This window comes from Ranitomeya imitator, chromosome 6 (assembly GCF_032444005.1).
Source record: "Ranitomeya imitator isolate aRanImi1 chromosome 6, aRanImi1.pri, whole genome shotgun sequence".
Taxonomy (NCBI): domain Eukaryota; kingdom Metazoa; phylum Chordata; class Amphibia; order Anura; family Dendrobatidae; genus Ranitomeya; species Ranitomeya imitator.
In genome coordinates, this window is record NC_091287.1 from 542,812,126 (window position 1) to 542,828,966 (window position 16,841).

The 16,841-nt window shown below is 41.2% G+C and overlaps 1 protein-coding gene across 4 annotated transcripts in view; it reads left to right on the forward strand.

Moving 5' to 3' along the window:
• Positions 1–16,841, forward strand: part of KHDRBS3 (KH RNA binding domain containing, signal transduction associated 3) — a 167,053-nt gene that overhangs the window by 87,862 nt on the left and 62,350 nt on the right. For all 4 annotated transcript variants that reach the window (XR_011314138.1, XR_011314137.1, XM_069731949.1 and 1 more), the window contains one exon: positions 783–929. Coding sequence is in view for 2 of the 4 variants with exons in the window: in XM_069731949.1 (XP_069588050.1) it covers positions 783–929 (147 nt within the window). In the remaining 2 variants the exon portion in view is untranslated. The remainder of the gene's footprint in view (positions 1–782; positions 930–16,841) is intronic.

Sequence of the window (16,841 nt, forward strand, 5' to 3'; positions counted from 1 at the left end):
AGCCTGCTCAGCAGAGACATCGGTCCCAGCGTCTGGCTCAGTCTGATACTGTGCGCTTGATTACTGCTGATCTTCCAGGCTAAGCGATTGTAACCAGCACTGCTCAGCTTCAAGCAGACGCTCCTGGGACTAAGTCCTGCTTTTCCTCTACTGAGCATGCTCAAGGGACGACCTCTCAATGGAGGTCGGGGGTCACATGTTCAGGTCCTGAAGCAGTTCCTTTTGGACCACTAGGAAGGTCTTGGAGAACTTTCTCTGTAAAAGGTTCACATGGCCGCATGGCCATGCGCTAGTATCAACTTATGTTCATGAGTGTATGAGCTTATCTACTTTGTGGTTTGTGTCAGCATATGCTCAGGGTTGGCTGTAAGCCGTTAGAATTCCGGCACGTCCAGAGAGGAGTTGTGTGAATTTAGGGCTGGCATATAGCCACCAGAATTCCGACACCTCCGATGAGGAGTTGTTTGTGTGCTGTTGCTGACTGTATGACCACAGTATACTACCTGCTCCGTTAGTGAGCTTTATTCTTCTGTGAGGTTAACAGAGTACAGCGTTACCTTTAATCCTGGCGACTCTGTGAAGCAACATAGTTCGCTCCTAAACAGACCGGGTGATGGAACCCGTGTCTATTCAGGCGTAGTACCGCCATATAGTGCTGCCATTTACTAGCAGCAGGTTCCACTCCTGCACGGTGGACCCCGGGCTGCAAATGCACATATACTATCTCTATATTTACTCGGTGCGTTCTGCCAGCTCTAACACTTACATCTTTTACACTACAGGAAGAAGAGCTGAGAAAAAGTGGAGAGGCAAAATACTTTCATCTTAATGATGACCTCCATGTTCTTATCGAAGTTTTTGCTCCTCCTGCAGAAGCTTATGCCAGAATGGGACACGCCTTGGATGAAATCAAGAAGTTTCTTATTCCCGTAAGTTTCCTATAAATCATTTGATTGAAATTTTTTTCCTTGCGTTGACCTTTTCTTTTAACTACACAAAAATTTTGTACTCTGTGCAAAGTTAAAGGAGTTGTCTACCTACGATAACTTTTTTTTCCCCAAACGGAAATTCGTGTATTTTTGGCTAAAAATCTTTTTTGCATTTGGGTTCGATAGAACTTTTGCACCAAATGCATTCTATAGCTTCAGTGTTGCAATATCTATCGCTGGCTGCAGAATGTGTTAATTGAGAATCTGACAGCAAGCTCCTACTGATGGCCCAACCTGAGATTTTCTCCTTGATCTGTCCTTTTTGAGCTTCTCTTAACTGTTTTATGACCACAGGGCACATCAAAGTTGAATGCGCAGGGAAACAAAGAGCTTGGGCCAAATTTCTAATAAAACCAAATTCCAGAAATGATTTTTAGCCCCAAATACATGCATTTAAGTAAAATAAATGTCCCCAGAGGTAGACAACTTCTTTAAATTTGAACCTGCTTCATGTTGTTTTTGCTCTTTTTGCCGCTAAATTAGGAAACATTGTTAAGGGGAGAGACCTGGGAAACAAAGACTATGGATATATTTTAACATGCAAAAATGATTTTTTTTTTTTTTTTATATGTAAGTGGATACATTTTTGGTAGAAAAAAAATTGTGATTTAAAAAAAAAGTTTAAGGCTGCTATTTCCATGCCTTCATCTGTTTCTAGCCAAATGTGCAGTTTCAGAAACTTCTCATCTGAACATTTCCCTCTCAGTAATACATGTTGTATTTGAGGTCAGTGTGTCCAGGATGTTGATGCCTTCAGTAACTTTCATGTAGTCAATTCAGTACCACAGCTTCATTCCTGTAGTGATTATCTCTTCATGTATTTTCCTCCTTTAAAATACATGTAGCGGTCTTTCTCCGGTCAGGAGAACTGCGGACAGTCCATGCATTGCTTGGACCGATTTGCTCTGATGTCGGTATGAACCCTTAGATACAATCTGTTTTCTTTTCTCCCCTCTTGATATAGTACTCACTATTCACATTGACCTTTGTAAAAACCCCTCTATCAGCTCAGACAGCATGGAGAACTGTCTGAGCCAGGAGCATAGCTCTAGAATGTAGATCTAGAAGGACAATAAGCACTATAGGGTCTTTTCCGGATTAAAATTAATGGAATGTGCGCAATGATGCTCACCTTGCTGGGATGTGTGATAACAACTTCTAAAAAGGCTTAGGCTGCTGCAGACCCACAGCTATGAGAACATTAAGGATTGGAGTGAAAATGGGTTAAATCTGCACTGCCAGCGGAAGGGTGATGACGAATTGAGAATCCAGGAATGTGGTTTATTGATCTACGCGTTTCGTAGTTTTATACTTCTTCATCAGGACCACAGTTTGCTGTGGTTTGTCCTCTTGAAGAATTGTCACTTTTTGAAATGCGATGACCAGTAAACTGCATTCCTCGATTCCTGATTCCTCAACACTCTTTCGCCCGCAACTCATGTTTAACCCCTCTGTGACCTTAGACGTACTATCCCGTCGAGGTGCCCTGGGCTTAGCTGACCCTGGACGGGATAGTACGTCATAGCCGATCGGCCGCGCTCACGGGGGGAGCGCGGCCGATCGCGGCCGGGTGTCAGCTGCTTATCGCAGCTGACATCCGGCACTATGTGCCAGGAGCGGTCACGGACCGCCCCCGGCACATTAACCCCTGGCACACCGCGATCAAAGATGATCGCGATGTGCCGGCGGTGCAGGGAAGCACCGCGCAGGGAGGGGGCTCCCTGCGGGCTTCCCTGAGCCCCCCGCAGCAACGCGATGTGATCGCGTTGCTGCGAGGGTCTCCTCACCTCCCTCCCTGCTCGAGCCCCGTATCCAAGATGGCCGCGGATCCGGGTCCTGCAGGGAGGGAGGTGGCTTCACAGAGCCTGCTTAGAGCAGGCACTGTGAAGCCTGCAGCGCTGCATGTCAGATCAGTGATCTGACAGAGTGCTGTGCAAACTGTCAGATCACTGATCTGTGATGTCCCCCCCGGGACAAAGTAAAAAAGTTAAAAAAAAAATTTCCAAATGTGTAAAAAAAATAAAAAAAAATATTCCAAAATAATGAAAAAAAAAAAAATATATTATTCCCATAAATACATTTCTTCATCTAAATAAAAAAAAAAAACTAATAAAAGTACACATATTTAGTATCGCCGCGTCCGTAACGACCCGACCTATAAAACTGTCCCACTAGTTAACCCCTTCAGTAAACACCGTAAGAAAAAAAAAAAAAACGAGGCAAAAAACAACGCTTTATTATCATACCGCCGAACAAAAAGTGGAATAACACGCGATCAAAAGGACAGATATAAATAACCATGGTACCGCTGAAAGCGTCATATTGTCCCGCAAAAAAAGAGCCGCCATACAGCATCATCAGCAAAAAAATAAAAAAGTTATAGTCCTGAGAATAAAGCGATGCAAAAATAATTATTTTTTCTGTAAAATAGTTTTTATCGTATAAAAGCACCAAACCATAAAAAAATGATATAAATGAGGTATCGCTGTAATCGTACTGACCCGAAGAATAAAACTGATTTATCAATTTTACCAAACGCGGAACGGTATAAACGCCTTCCCCAATAGAAATTCATGAATAGCTGGCTTTTGGTCATTCTTCCTCACAAAAATCGGAATAAAAAGCGATAAAAAAATGTCACGTGCCCAAAAATGTTTTCAATAAAAACGTCAACTCGTCCCGCAAAAAAAAAGACCTCACATGACTCTGTGGACCAAAATATGGAAAAATTATAGCTCTCAAAATGTTGTATTGCAAAAAATATTTTTTGCAATAAAAAGGGTCTTTCAGTGTGTGACGGCTGCCAATCATAAAAATCCGCTAAAAAACTCGCTATAAAAGTAAATCAAACCCCCCTTCATCACCCCCTTAGTTAGGGAAAAATAAAAAAAAATGTATTTATTTCCATTTTCCCATTAGGGCTAGGGTTAGGGCTAGGATTAGGGTTAGGGTTAGGGCTAGGGTTAGGGCTAGGGTTAGGGCTAGGGCTAGGGTTAGGGCTAGGGTTAGGGCTAGGGTTAGGGCTAGGGTTAGGGTTAGGGTTAGGGCTAGGGTTAGGGCTAGGGCTAGGGTTAGGGTTAGGGCTAGGGTTAGGGTTAGGGCTAGGGTTAGGGCTAGGGTTAGGGTTAGGGCTAGGGCTAGGGTTAGGGTTAGGGCTAGGGTTAGGGTTAGGGCTAGGGTTAGGGCTAGGGTTAGGGTTAGGGTTGGGGCTACAGTTAGGGTTGGGGCTAAAGTTAGGGTTAGGTTTTAGATTACATTTACAGTTGGGAATAGGGTTGGGATTAGGGTTAGGGGTGTGTCAGGGTTAGAGGTGTGGTTAGGGTTACCGTTGGAATTAGGGTTAGGGGTGTGTTTAGATTAGGGTTTCAGCTATAATTGGGGGGTTTCCACTGTTTCGGCACATCAGGGGCTCTCCAAACACGACATGGCGTCCGATCTCAATTCCAGCCAATTCTGCGTTGAAAAAGTAAAACAGTTCTCCTTCCCTTCCGAGCTCTCCTGTGTGCCCAAACAGGGGTTTACCCCAACATATGGGGTATCAGCGTACTCAGGACAAATTGGACAACAACTTTTGTGGACCAATTTCTCCTGTTACCCTTGGGAAAATACAAAACTGGGGGCTAAAAAATAATTTTTGTGGGAAAACAAAAAGATATTTTATTTTCACGGCTCTGCGTTATAAACTGTAGTGAAACACTTGGGGGTTCAAAGTTCTCACAACACATCTAGATAAGTTCATTGAGGGGTCTAGTTTCCAATATGGGGTCACTTGTGGGGGGTTTCTACTGTTTAGGTACATTAGGGGCTCTGCAAACGCAATGTGACGCCTGCAGACCATTCCATCTAAGTCTGCATTCCAAATGGCGCTCCTTCCCTTCCGAACCCTCCCATGCGCCCAAACGGTGGTTCCCCCCCACATATCGGGTATCAGCGTACTCAGGACAAATTGGAAAACAACATTTAGGGTCCAATTTCTCCTGCTAACCTTGGAAAAATACAAAACTGGGGGCTAAAATATAATTTTTGTGGAAAAAAAAATATTTTTTATTTGCATGGCTCTGCGTTATAAACTGTAGTGAAATACTTGGGGGTTCAAAGCTCTCACAACACATCAAGATGAGTTCCTTAGGGGGTCTACTTTCCAAAATGGTGTCACTTGTGGGGGATTTCTACTGTTTAGGTACATTAGGGGCTCTGCAAACGCAATGTGACGCCTGCAGACCATTCCATCTAAGTCTGCATTCCAAATGGCGCTCCTTCCCTTCCGAACCCTCCCATGCGCCCAAACGGTGGTTCCCCCCCACATATCGGGTATCAGCGTACTCAGGACAAATTGGACAACAACATTTAGGGTCCAATTTCTCCTGCTAACCTTGGAAAAATACAAAACTGGGGGCTAAAATATAATTTTTGTGGAAAAAAAAATATTTTTTATTTGCATGGCTCTGCGTTATAAACTGTAGTGAAATACTTGGGGGTTCAAAGCTCTCACAACACATCAAGATGAGTTCCTTAGGGGGTCTACTTTCCAAAATAGTGTCACTTGTGGGGGGTTTCTACTGTTTAGGTACATTAGGGGCTCTGCAAACGCAATGTGACGCCTGCAGACCATTCCATCTAAGTCTGCATTCCAAATGGCGCTCCTTCCCTTCCGAGCCCTCCCATGCGCCCAAACGGTGGTTCCCCCCCACATATGGGGTGTCAGCGTACTCAGGACAAATTGGACAACAACTTTTGGGGTCCAATTTCTCCTGTTACCCTAGGGAAAATACAAAACTGGGGGCTAAAAAATAATTTTTGTGGGAAAAAAATTTTGTTTTATTTTTATGGCTCTGCATTATAAACTTCTGTGAAGCCCTTGGTGGGTCAAAGTGCTCACCACACATCCAGATAAGTTCCTTAGGGGGTCTACTTTCCAAAATGGTGTCACTTGTGGGGGATTTCAATGTTTAGGCACATCAGTGGCTCTCCAAACGCAACATGGCGTCCCATCTCAATTCCTGTCAATTTTGCATTGAAAAGTCAAACGGCGCTCCTTCCCTTCCGAGCTCTCCCATGCGCCCAAACAGTGGTTTACTGCCACATATGGGGTATCAGCGTACTCGGGACAAATTGGACAACAACTTTTGAGGTCCAATTTCCTCTCTTACCCTTGGAAAAATAAAAAATTGGGGGCAAAAATATAATTTTTGTGAAAAAATATGATTTTTTATTTTTACGGTTCTGCATTATAAACTTCTGTGAAGCACTTGGTGGGTCAAAGTGCTCACCACACCTCTAGATAAGTTCCTTAGGGGGTCTACTTTCCAAAATGGTGTCACTTGTGGGGGGTTTCAATGTTTAGGCACATCAGTGGCTCTCCAAACGCAACATGGCGTCCCATCTCAATTTCTGTCAATTTTGCATTGAAAAGTCAAACTGCGCTCCTTCCCTTCCGAGGTCTCCCATGTGCCCAAACAGTGGTTTACTGCCACATATGGGGTATCAGCGTACTCAGGACAAATTGGACAACAACTTTTGAGGTCCAATTTCTTCTCTTACCCTTGGAAAAATAAAAAATTGGGGGCAAAAATATAATTTTTGTGAAAAAATATGATTTTTTATTTTTACGGTTCTGCATTATAAACTTCTGTGAAGCACTTGGTGGGTCAAAGTGCTCACCACACATCCAGATAAGTTCCTTAGGGGGTCTACTTTCCAAAATGGTGTCACTTGTGGGGGGTTTCAATGTTTAGGCACATCAGTGGCTCTCCAAACGCAACATGGCGTCCTATCTCAATTCCTGTCAATTTTGCATTGAAAAGTCAAATAGCGCTCCTTCCCTTCCGAGCTCTCCCATGCGCCCAAACAGTGGTTTACTGCCACATATGGGGTATCAGCGTACTCAGGACAAATTGGACAACAACTTTTTGGGTCCAATTTCTCCTGTTACCCTTGGTAAAATAAAACAAATTGGAGCTGAAGTAAATTTTTTGTGTAAAAAAGTTAAATGTTCATTTTTATTTAAACATTCCAAAAATTCCTATTAAACACCTGAAGGGTTAATAAACTTCTTGAATGTGGTTTTGAGTACCTTGAGGGGTGCAGTTTTTAGAATGGTGTCACACTTGGGCATTTTCTATCATATAGACCCCTCAAAATGACTTCAAATGAGACGTGGTCCCTAAAAAAAAATGGTGTTGTAAAAATGAGAAATTGCTGGTCAACTTTTAACCCTTATAACTCCCTAACAAAAAAAAAATTGGTTCCAAAATTATGCTGATGTAAAGGAGACATGTGGGAAATGTTACTTATTAAGTATTTTGTGTGACATATCTCTGTGATTTAATTGCATAAAAATTCAAAGTTTGAAAATTGCGAAATTTTCAAAATTTTCGCCAAATTTCCGTTTTTTTCACAAATAAACGCAGGTACTATCAAAGAAATTTTACCACTATCATGAAGTACAATATGTCACGAGAAAACAATGTCAGAATCACCAGGATCCGTTGAAGCGTTTCGGAGTTATAACCTCATAAAGGGACAGTGGTCAGAATTGTAAAAATTGGCCTGGTCATTAACGTGCAAACCACCCTTGGGGGTAAAGGGGTTAACCCATTTTCACCCTAATCCTTGAGGAGCATAGCTCCGACAGGTGAGTTAGATTTTCTAGATCAGCTAAGTAAGCAAAGAACTTGCAAAATTAAGCTACCATTTTGTCATTGCTGAGAGCTGCAGTTTAGGTAACAATCGTACAGTGTAAAAAAAAATAGCATTTAAGTTGGAAGATTTTCTACGGTAATTTATTTTCATTAACAATGTTTTTCATTTGCTTAGTTGAAATGTGTATATGTCCTAATGCATTTTATTTAAAACATGGTCAAAAGCATGCTTAGGCATCAGCTATCCTATCCGATTGATCCAAAAACATGAACAATTGGAATAACCATAGGAGCTCCCTCCCGACAACCAACTTCTGCCCCTGGAAAGTAAAGAATTGGGCATATTGAAATCCACCTTGATATTGATCTTCTTTCCAACCTTATAACATATGTCTCAAGGTTATTAGGTTGCCCTCATAGAATTTAGATTTTCGTGCCAACGAAAAATGACTTTGTAGATAATATTTCCAGCTTTATGACAGCTACCTATGAGTTTTTTTGGTTTATTTTTTTTTCTATGAAAGGTTCCTTACCAGAAAATAATAAACGTATGTAAAAGAAAACTCGCCATTTAGATTGATAAATTCGCACACAGTTGACGACGGAGGTCACACTTTTCACGACACTGTACATAATCCTGTCTACTTTACCTTATGCATTCTGCCTTTCTCCTGATGAAGGTTCAGATACAAGACGGAGACATCAAATTTATTTTGGATGATTATATATTTTATACATAAAAAATCGTCTATTCATTTCATTTATCTGAGTGCGGAATTTTCATCTACATACTGCAACTATTGTATACTATCGACTGCAGGAAATAATAAACAATTTACTTCTATGTTATTTAAAGAGAAACTGTAATTTGATCCATGCTGCCCGAAACTCTTGTGGTGTTACAAAAAAGACATACCTTCAAAGGCCCGTTGGGGACTAGGTGTCTTTGCTGACTAGTCTGACACTGATCCCTGGTGGCTTCTTCCTGTCTCAATCCCTTAGTTGGCAGGTCTCTCTCTGTGTGTACATAGCAAGAAACCTCTCTGTTGGACCAATTGGAACATGGAGAAGCCACCAGCTTGATTTAGTTTCAAACACCAATGTTCAGAGTAAACATATGTTAAGAAGCCATCCAGGGACAATTATGTCTTTGCTGAGTAGTCCGAAGCCGTTCCCTGGTATCTTCTCCAAACTCAACTCCCTTCAACAGAAAGGTCTCTCTCAATGCACACACATAGATAAAGACCTCCAAGTCTAAGGGAGTAAGGCGGGAAGAAACCACCAGAGACTTTGCATTTGGATGGCCAGCATCCCCTGATGAACCCCCATTATTCCCACGGGGGGAAACTCGTTGAGCACTGTTAGGGATTCCCATATGAAGCTTTACTTGTGGCTTAGTTTGGACGGAGATCTCCGCTCTGATGGTGGCACAATGTGGCTCAGATGAGTATATAACCATTTGCACTACCTATACCTTAAGTATCTAAACATTATCTCAACCATCTACCATGTGGCTAGGTGAAGTCCTATTATGGACACTACATGGTTAAAAAGTGTGAATTTTGCGGAGCACTGTTGTTGAAGCCATTTTGCAAAGGAAGTTTTACCTGTGGCTTCATTTGGTTGGTTTTTTTCCGCCTGGCTGCAATAACCCTCAGTAGTACTACCAGTAGTTCAGGCCGTAATAATAAGATAAGGTTTCCGTTAATAAAATGCATAAAATCCCCTTATTTGCAAACTCGTTGACTTAGTAATGAGCCTCTATAGTGTTCTGTTCTACATGAGTATTTCTTCTCTACTCTCAAACTAGTTATTACTGGTTCATGTAGTAGGTCTTTGAGCTGAATTAATATATGTAATGTAGCATGATATTGGAATTTGCATCTATAGAATTTATATATTTCTTCTAAGACCTTTTTGATAAAAGCTCTTGCTCATTTGGCACTCTGTAAAGCGATAGACTGGTTCCTCCCCAGGTGGATCTTGAGGAGACCCCTGCTGTGATCACTTCTCTGAAAAATGGCTTCTGATTAGCATTTAAAGGAAAGCTTTTAAAAGTGAAGTCTACGTTGCCATTTACTCAATAAGGTTTTAGCGACCGATGTATTATTTACCGGCTCTGTGCTTGGGGTTTGAAGAAGGCTTTCAATCTAATGGCCAAATGAGGTCAAGCAAATCCAAAAAGACTGTTTGACAAGCTCCAAAAGCTAAGAAGTTTTCTAACAGACTTTATTTCATCTTGACAGAACCAGTGGTCCGAGTAGTCGAATTGTGCTGACTCTTTATTTTTGACAGGGTGGTTTGTTCTGTAATGAAATCTGTTCTGTATGAAGAGATATCAAAATGTATCTGTCTTGACAGGAGTTTAAAGCTACTGGAAAGTGAGGAAGTAAAAAAAGGATATGTAAATCAAAACCTACAGGAATGATCATCAGCTATTTATTGCTGTGATTAGTTGTGGTTTTAGCACTACTCTGTGAGAGCAGGGCTGTGATCTGTGACTACAGAGTAGCTACAGTGCCTACGGGGAGTCAGAGGTGGTCTGAGACATGCCCCTGCTTCATTCTTGCTTCAGGCTGCGGCACTTTCAGTAGTTTATAAGTTCAGCAGGATAACGGGTAAGGTTGAAAGTTCATTTGTCTGTCCAATGTTTGTTTGGAAGAAGACAATGCAACCACCATGAAACAAATGTCATTTGTTCTTTAATTTTTGTCTTTCATTGTTACATACCTGACCCTGGTCTGGGTTCTGCTCCACTTGCCTCGGTCCATTGAACTTCTTTGTCCTTCACATCTGGCTTTGCAGGTGGTCTAGCATACTCCCATGTGATGAACTGCCTGGGCCTATTTAAGGGGTTCTAAGACACACACCCAGGCCAGGATATTGAATCTGAGACTGATTCGCAGTTTGTGTGTTAACTGCAACCTGGCTTGTTGTGAATTCTGTGGCAGAGCTCCCTCCTGTGGTCACAAGTGGTACTTCGGCTGGTTCTCTCTGTGAGCTTCTGTTGGTGGAGGAAAGTGGTACTGCGGCTTCTGAGTTTCCTTCCTCAGGTGATGTGGTGAAGTCGTTAGGTGCTGCTCTATTTAACTCCACCTAGTGCTTTGATCCTGGCCTCCAGTCAATGTTCTAGTATTGGACCTGTTTCCTCCTGGATCGTTCCTGTGGCCTGCTGCTCTGCATAGCTAAGTTCCTCTTTGCTATTTGTTTGCTGTTTTTTTCTGTCCAGCTTGTCAATTTGTTTTTTACTGCTTGCTGGAAGCTCTGGGACGCAGAGGGTGTACCTCCGTGCCGTTAGTTCGGTACGGAGGGTCTTTTTGCCCCCTTTGCGTGGTTTTTGTAGGGTTTTGTGTTGACCGCAAAGTTACCTTTCCTATCCTCGCTCTGTTCAGAAAGTTGGGCCTCACTTTGCTAAATCTATTTAATCTCTACGTTTGTCTTTTCATCTTAACTCACAGTCATTATATGTGGGGGCTGCCTTTTCCTTTGGGGTATTTCTCTGAGGCAAGGTAGGCTTATTTTCTATCTTCAGGCTAGCTAGTTTCTCAGGCCGTGCCGAGTTGCATAGGGAGCGTTAGGCGCAATCCACGGCTGCCTTTAATGTGGTTGGAGAGGATTAGGGATTGCGGTCAACAGAGTTCCCACGTCTCAGAGCTCGTTCTTGTTTTTTGGGTTATTGCCAGGTCACTGTATGTGCGCTGACCTCTATGTCCATTGTGGTACTGAATTACCTTTCATAACATTGGCTGTAGGCTGCAGAACGTCTTCTGTAGACCAGCAGCCTCTAGTGCTTCTTCTTACTTTGTCTGCGGCATCTAGTGACTCTGTAGTGTTTGTGTCCCCTGGACTCCTGGACCCATTCTCTATGTCCGCCTGAAGTTTTTTGGATGCCTTCCTGGCTGTGTGAGGCTTCCTTGGTTGCTACCTTTGCCCTCACTCCAGAGTGTTATCAGCTACCTGCCTGCGGTTTCCAGCTCTCCACATGCTTACCTGCGGTTTCCTTATGTCCTCCACCTGCCTGCGGTTTCCTTCACTTCACCTGCTTGCCTGTAGTTTCCTGATGACCTATGCCTGTTGGTGGGTTTTCAGTATTCCACCTTTCTACCTACAGTTTACTCACCAATCTGCTGCACCGATGCCTGTGGCCCATGTGTCCACCTGTACCTGGGCTTGGAGGATCGACCTCCCACAGTGAGTCCCTTATTGATTTGTACAAAAGATTTTGGGAAAAGATTTGGGCCTGATTCATGACTACTGGCATTTCATTTGCCCATCTTACAGATGGACGTGCAGAAGTAAGATGCGCCTCATTCATTATGAGGCGCACACCACTTAATCAATTTAGCCAACTTGGCACTGGCATGTGCCTCACTGGGAATGTTACTTCAGTCAATGAATGAAGTACCATTTTTAGTGTAAGTTATACCACAGGTGTTGATTAACTTATTAGATGCATTTTGCCATGCCCCGTCCCAACCCAGCTCTGGCAATATTCAGGGAGTTGTCTGACGAAACTGATGATAAAATACCAAAAGTCAATTTTTTTTAGCACAACATTGAGTTGTGCAAATATTTTTCAACATTTCAAGACATTTTACCCTGGTATTCTGGCAAAACACTTGCATGAATCGGACCTTCAGTCTTTGACTTCATTCAGACGCCCATTTCTCATGTGAATGTTCCACCCCGACAAAACACGTACTCACTGTAGATTACATGGCTGTCCAGATGTCCATATTTTTTTGCAGACCATGTGGTTTGCAAAAACATAAATAAATAAGCAACTGTTACGTTTGTGATCAGTCATGGATCAAAATCACATGCAAATTTGTGGCTCTTTGAAAACCTACGGGCTGTGATACTGCCCATAATATAAATGGACGAAAACCTAGGAAATGTGCTGGAGTGTAAGTTGTGTAAGATGTCCGAGGGGCACGTCGTCGAGGGGAGATATGCATCAAAGAAAAGCAGGCTGAAAGAGTTAATAGGGCGTTTCGGGGTCGAGTTTACAAGCAGTCAGAAAGATGGGTGGGACTGGCTGTTCATATATCCCCACCCCAGGGAGTTGTATGGTGGATTAAAAGGAAAACAGTTGTCTAATTCATTGTCGGTGTGTTGAGGTGTGCAGACCTCCAGTGTTATTGCTAAAGAATAAAGAGATGTACACTAACACGACCTGGTGACTGCACGTTACTTTATGTTTTCACTTTGTGACAGATTTGGCTGTTTTTTTTTTTTTTGTTTTTTTTTATCCTGAGTGATTTATGGAGTTTTAAGAAACCAACCTGGACATTTTACTGAAACCGCTTTCCACGCTCAAAACGCAACCGAGTAGAAACCATAGAGTTTTACGTGCAATGCGTAAGAGCACATTCACACAAAACCCAAGAAAAAAACTAAATGAGCACATACCCTATAATAAATAAATAATAATAGTGCATGTAAATAACATAAAGTACTTAGTTAACACTACGTCAATCCAAAAGTGTAAAAGCTATCCCACCGCGACGGTGTACACAGTAGGGAAAGTGATCATTTTTGTTTCATATTCTTCTCTTTTGGGAATGTCCTTTTGCACATACCAACTAATGTTCCAGCTCATTTCTTGGTTTTGCTGTAGTTTCTTATATTTTGTAGAAACAGGGTTGTGGCTTTCATCTATGTAGCTTCCCATGGACAGGTGGCTGAACAGTCGAGTCCCTGTCCTTGTCTGCCATTATTTTCATTGAGGTCGACTGACACAAGCCAATGTTTTCATTAAAGAGCCAGGATCAGACTGTCCAATTGTGTACACCTTCTAGAGATGGAATGGCTTCTAAGCTATTAGATCAAAATAGTGTTAACCAAGTATGTTATATGCATGTACTATGATATTCTGCTTATTTACTTAATATAGGGCATCCATGCATTTTTTTGTTTGTTGGGTTTTGTCTATAAATGGAATCAGTACAATTTCCGTAGCTGATAATGGGCAATAGTGGGGCTGTTCTGAAGTCTTTTTTTCTATGTCACTGCCTATTTAAGGCATAAACTACATAATACATAAACTACATAAACATAAATACATAAACTAATTAAAATAATAATAATCATAATCATTATAATAATTGAATAATCAATGATTTGGTAAATCTAAACTGACTTAAAATATTTGAATATGGACCATGGTACGTAATCTGCTTCTAATGTGTGACCTTTGTAGGGAAAAATGTAAAGGTGATCTCATAAGCAACATTAGGGGTAGACTTATTGGGTTTTTAGAGAGTTTTACAACACTGCGCTGTCTGTGGACTGTGTGAATGGGGCTCAGCTGCAATAACAGACGAAATTGGGATAAAAAAAATCAAAATACATAAAACCATAAAAATTCGGGAAATCTTTAAACTTAAACCTTATCATACCCCATGTACAGTACGCTAGCGTGCAAGGTTTACATGGTTACAGTTGGAGATACAGGAGGGCATAAAAATGAATGATTCAAGGACAGAACATTTTACGTACTTCTACAGAATGTGAAAACTCATCAGTGAATGCCTGGTTGTCCTTGAAACATCGAGTCAACTTACAAAGCCACTTGAGATTGTTATTCTCTTTAAAACAAAAGATGAAAATATGACAAAAAGTGAGAGAATAAGGAACTAAGCAACATTGTCAAGTGCAAAATTGTCATGGAAAGAGGACTGGGTTAGAGTGTCTCCAAAATGCCATGTCTTGTGGAGTGTTCCTGGTAGGTAATGGTTAGCACCTTCCAAAAATGGTCCAAGGATTCGACAAGTTGTGAACCAGCGACTGGCTATGGGGCTTACGGATGCATGTGAGGTGCTTTATACAATGGAATTTGGCACAATGCAGAGGAACGCAAAAAATTGGAGCTATATGGAGGCACGTAGACTTCTATGTCTATGGTGCAACTAAGGACTGGTAAGAAACCTAATGGAGACCTTAGTAAAATGTTTATCTTGGAAAATGTTGAGAATCTTTATTGATACAGCTAAAAACGTTGTATGTTTCGCAGGTAGTCGTATATGTGGCGAAGAAAATTAAGAACAATATATAACCAAACTCTGATGCTCCAATTAATCAATGTTCGGATTGAAATGTCACAAAATTTTGACAGCAGCACATAAATTTTTTTGAATTTTAGCTTTTTTATGTCAGTTTCTGCCAGCTCCATGAACCTTTTGGAAAGTGGTGAAAAGTTAGCATTAGAGGGCAAGTCCAAGTGCCGCCCGAAGAATTCAGCAAAATTTATATAAAAAATTGGTGCAAATTATGAAAGAATTGTACTTCAGTCTCCAATTGGATTTCATTTTTTTTGCAATAGACAACGAGCAGTTCAAATGTGCCAAATTCATTACAATGTGGATGCCTCTTAGAACATTTGGTGCATCTGACACCAGTGCACACCTCAGCTTGACTGATGCACCTCCATCTTGCTGATTAGGAATCTGGGAGTAGAAGACAAGTCCTCATGAAGCAATTCATGGTAATATGTCCATCAAAATCAGCATGGAGAAAGGATAAAATATAAATCTTGGTTCTCCATTATTTATTCAATGAGGGTCAAAAACACAAGGCGTGAGGCAAATTGCTCTATGAAAAATAAAAATAAAATCCTCTCTCAAAGTAACAATCAGAATGAACTAATCTTATCAGCCAGCCATGTATATGCAAAGTTTAGCCAAGATTTGGGTCTCTGCCCCTTTTTTATATCTAAATTGGAGATCTCTCTGGCTCACAAATATCGCCTGGTGTTTAGTAAAGTGTTCATAGTACATGAAATGTTTTAGGTTTTTTTTAATAATTCATCTTCAATAGAAAGGTTTTCGTGAAAAAAACCAGCTCCCTTTCAAGAAGAATCCACTGATAAATTCGACTAATCATCTTCTGTTCTACTAAACCAGGCACAGAGCTGATTTTGCCAAGGAAATATATGGCTGGCCAGTAGAGTTGGGCGGATCAGTTCTCGGGATTCTAGTACATCGGCCAGGTCAGTAGTCCATGGCTGGGGGATGATAAGCTTGCAAATTTCTTACCCTCTGGGATCCCAGGGTGCCTTTTGATTAATGGGGCGTCATCTGTGTGTTACATCACAATGATGATATCGCTCCAGCCCATCTAATCAAGAACCGCGCTGGGGATCCCGGAGGGGAAGAGATTTGTGAGCTTCAGTCAGACTGAAATAGCCAATGGACTGGAGTCTCACAAAGCGATCTGCCTAATTCTACTAGCTTGGCATTTTCCCTGTAGAGGCCAAAGTTTTTGTATTTTCTCCTGATGTTTTTGTGGGTTTCCTCCCTCATTCCAAAGACGTTAGATTGTGAGCCCCATTAGGGCCATTTATGAAAATGTCTGTAAAGAGCTACAGAATACTTTGGTGCCTAATAAGGTTTAAGTAAGTAAAATAAATAACTAATAGTAGGTAAGATATCATTGTGTCTACAGCTCCTACACAAACGGCCTGAAAACAAAATCTACGTCTGTAATAAAAATTTGCATTGAACAAAAAGAAATGTCTCCTTGTAGACTAAAAATATATATTTTTAATAATAATACTAAGAATTTTGTTATTTTTTTCTAACGTTTACATAAAAAAATGTGTAAACCGTTTTATAATTGTGATCCCTCTGTTAGGATATGTTCACCCCCCGATGTCTTTGCATCATGTTTTTTTGTTTTGATTTGTTTTGTTTTTTTGCAGCATTTTATTGTACCAGCAAAGTGAAATTTTTAAAATCTCATGTGCATGTTTCTTATTTTTTTTTTTCCTGAAACTGCCTCCAATCTGCAGTACGGTAATTCTTTCAGCGTTTTTGCACCCTTTAGCCATTCAAATGAATTGGAAAAAAAAAACACTTAAAAAAAATGAATCAGAAACAAGGCCAGAGTGCCACAAAACGTGCATATTTTACTGTATGCAGGATTTTTCCCACCAACACCTCAGAATTTTCTTAAGATTTTTCTGCTTCACATACTGAATGTGTGCACTTACCCTTTGCAGGAGGTAGATGAGCGGATAGCACATTGATCAGTAAATAAACCGCCCCCCCAAAAAATATATATATATATTGTAATTCTGCGGTATCACCGTCCGCAGTGAAGGGGCAATGGCCAACAAAGTTCAAACACAAAAGTCTCTTAAGGTCTCATAAAGGTGCATAGCATTTTATAGTACACGTCATCAAAGTTCAGTACACACGGTTGCATCTCG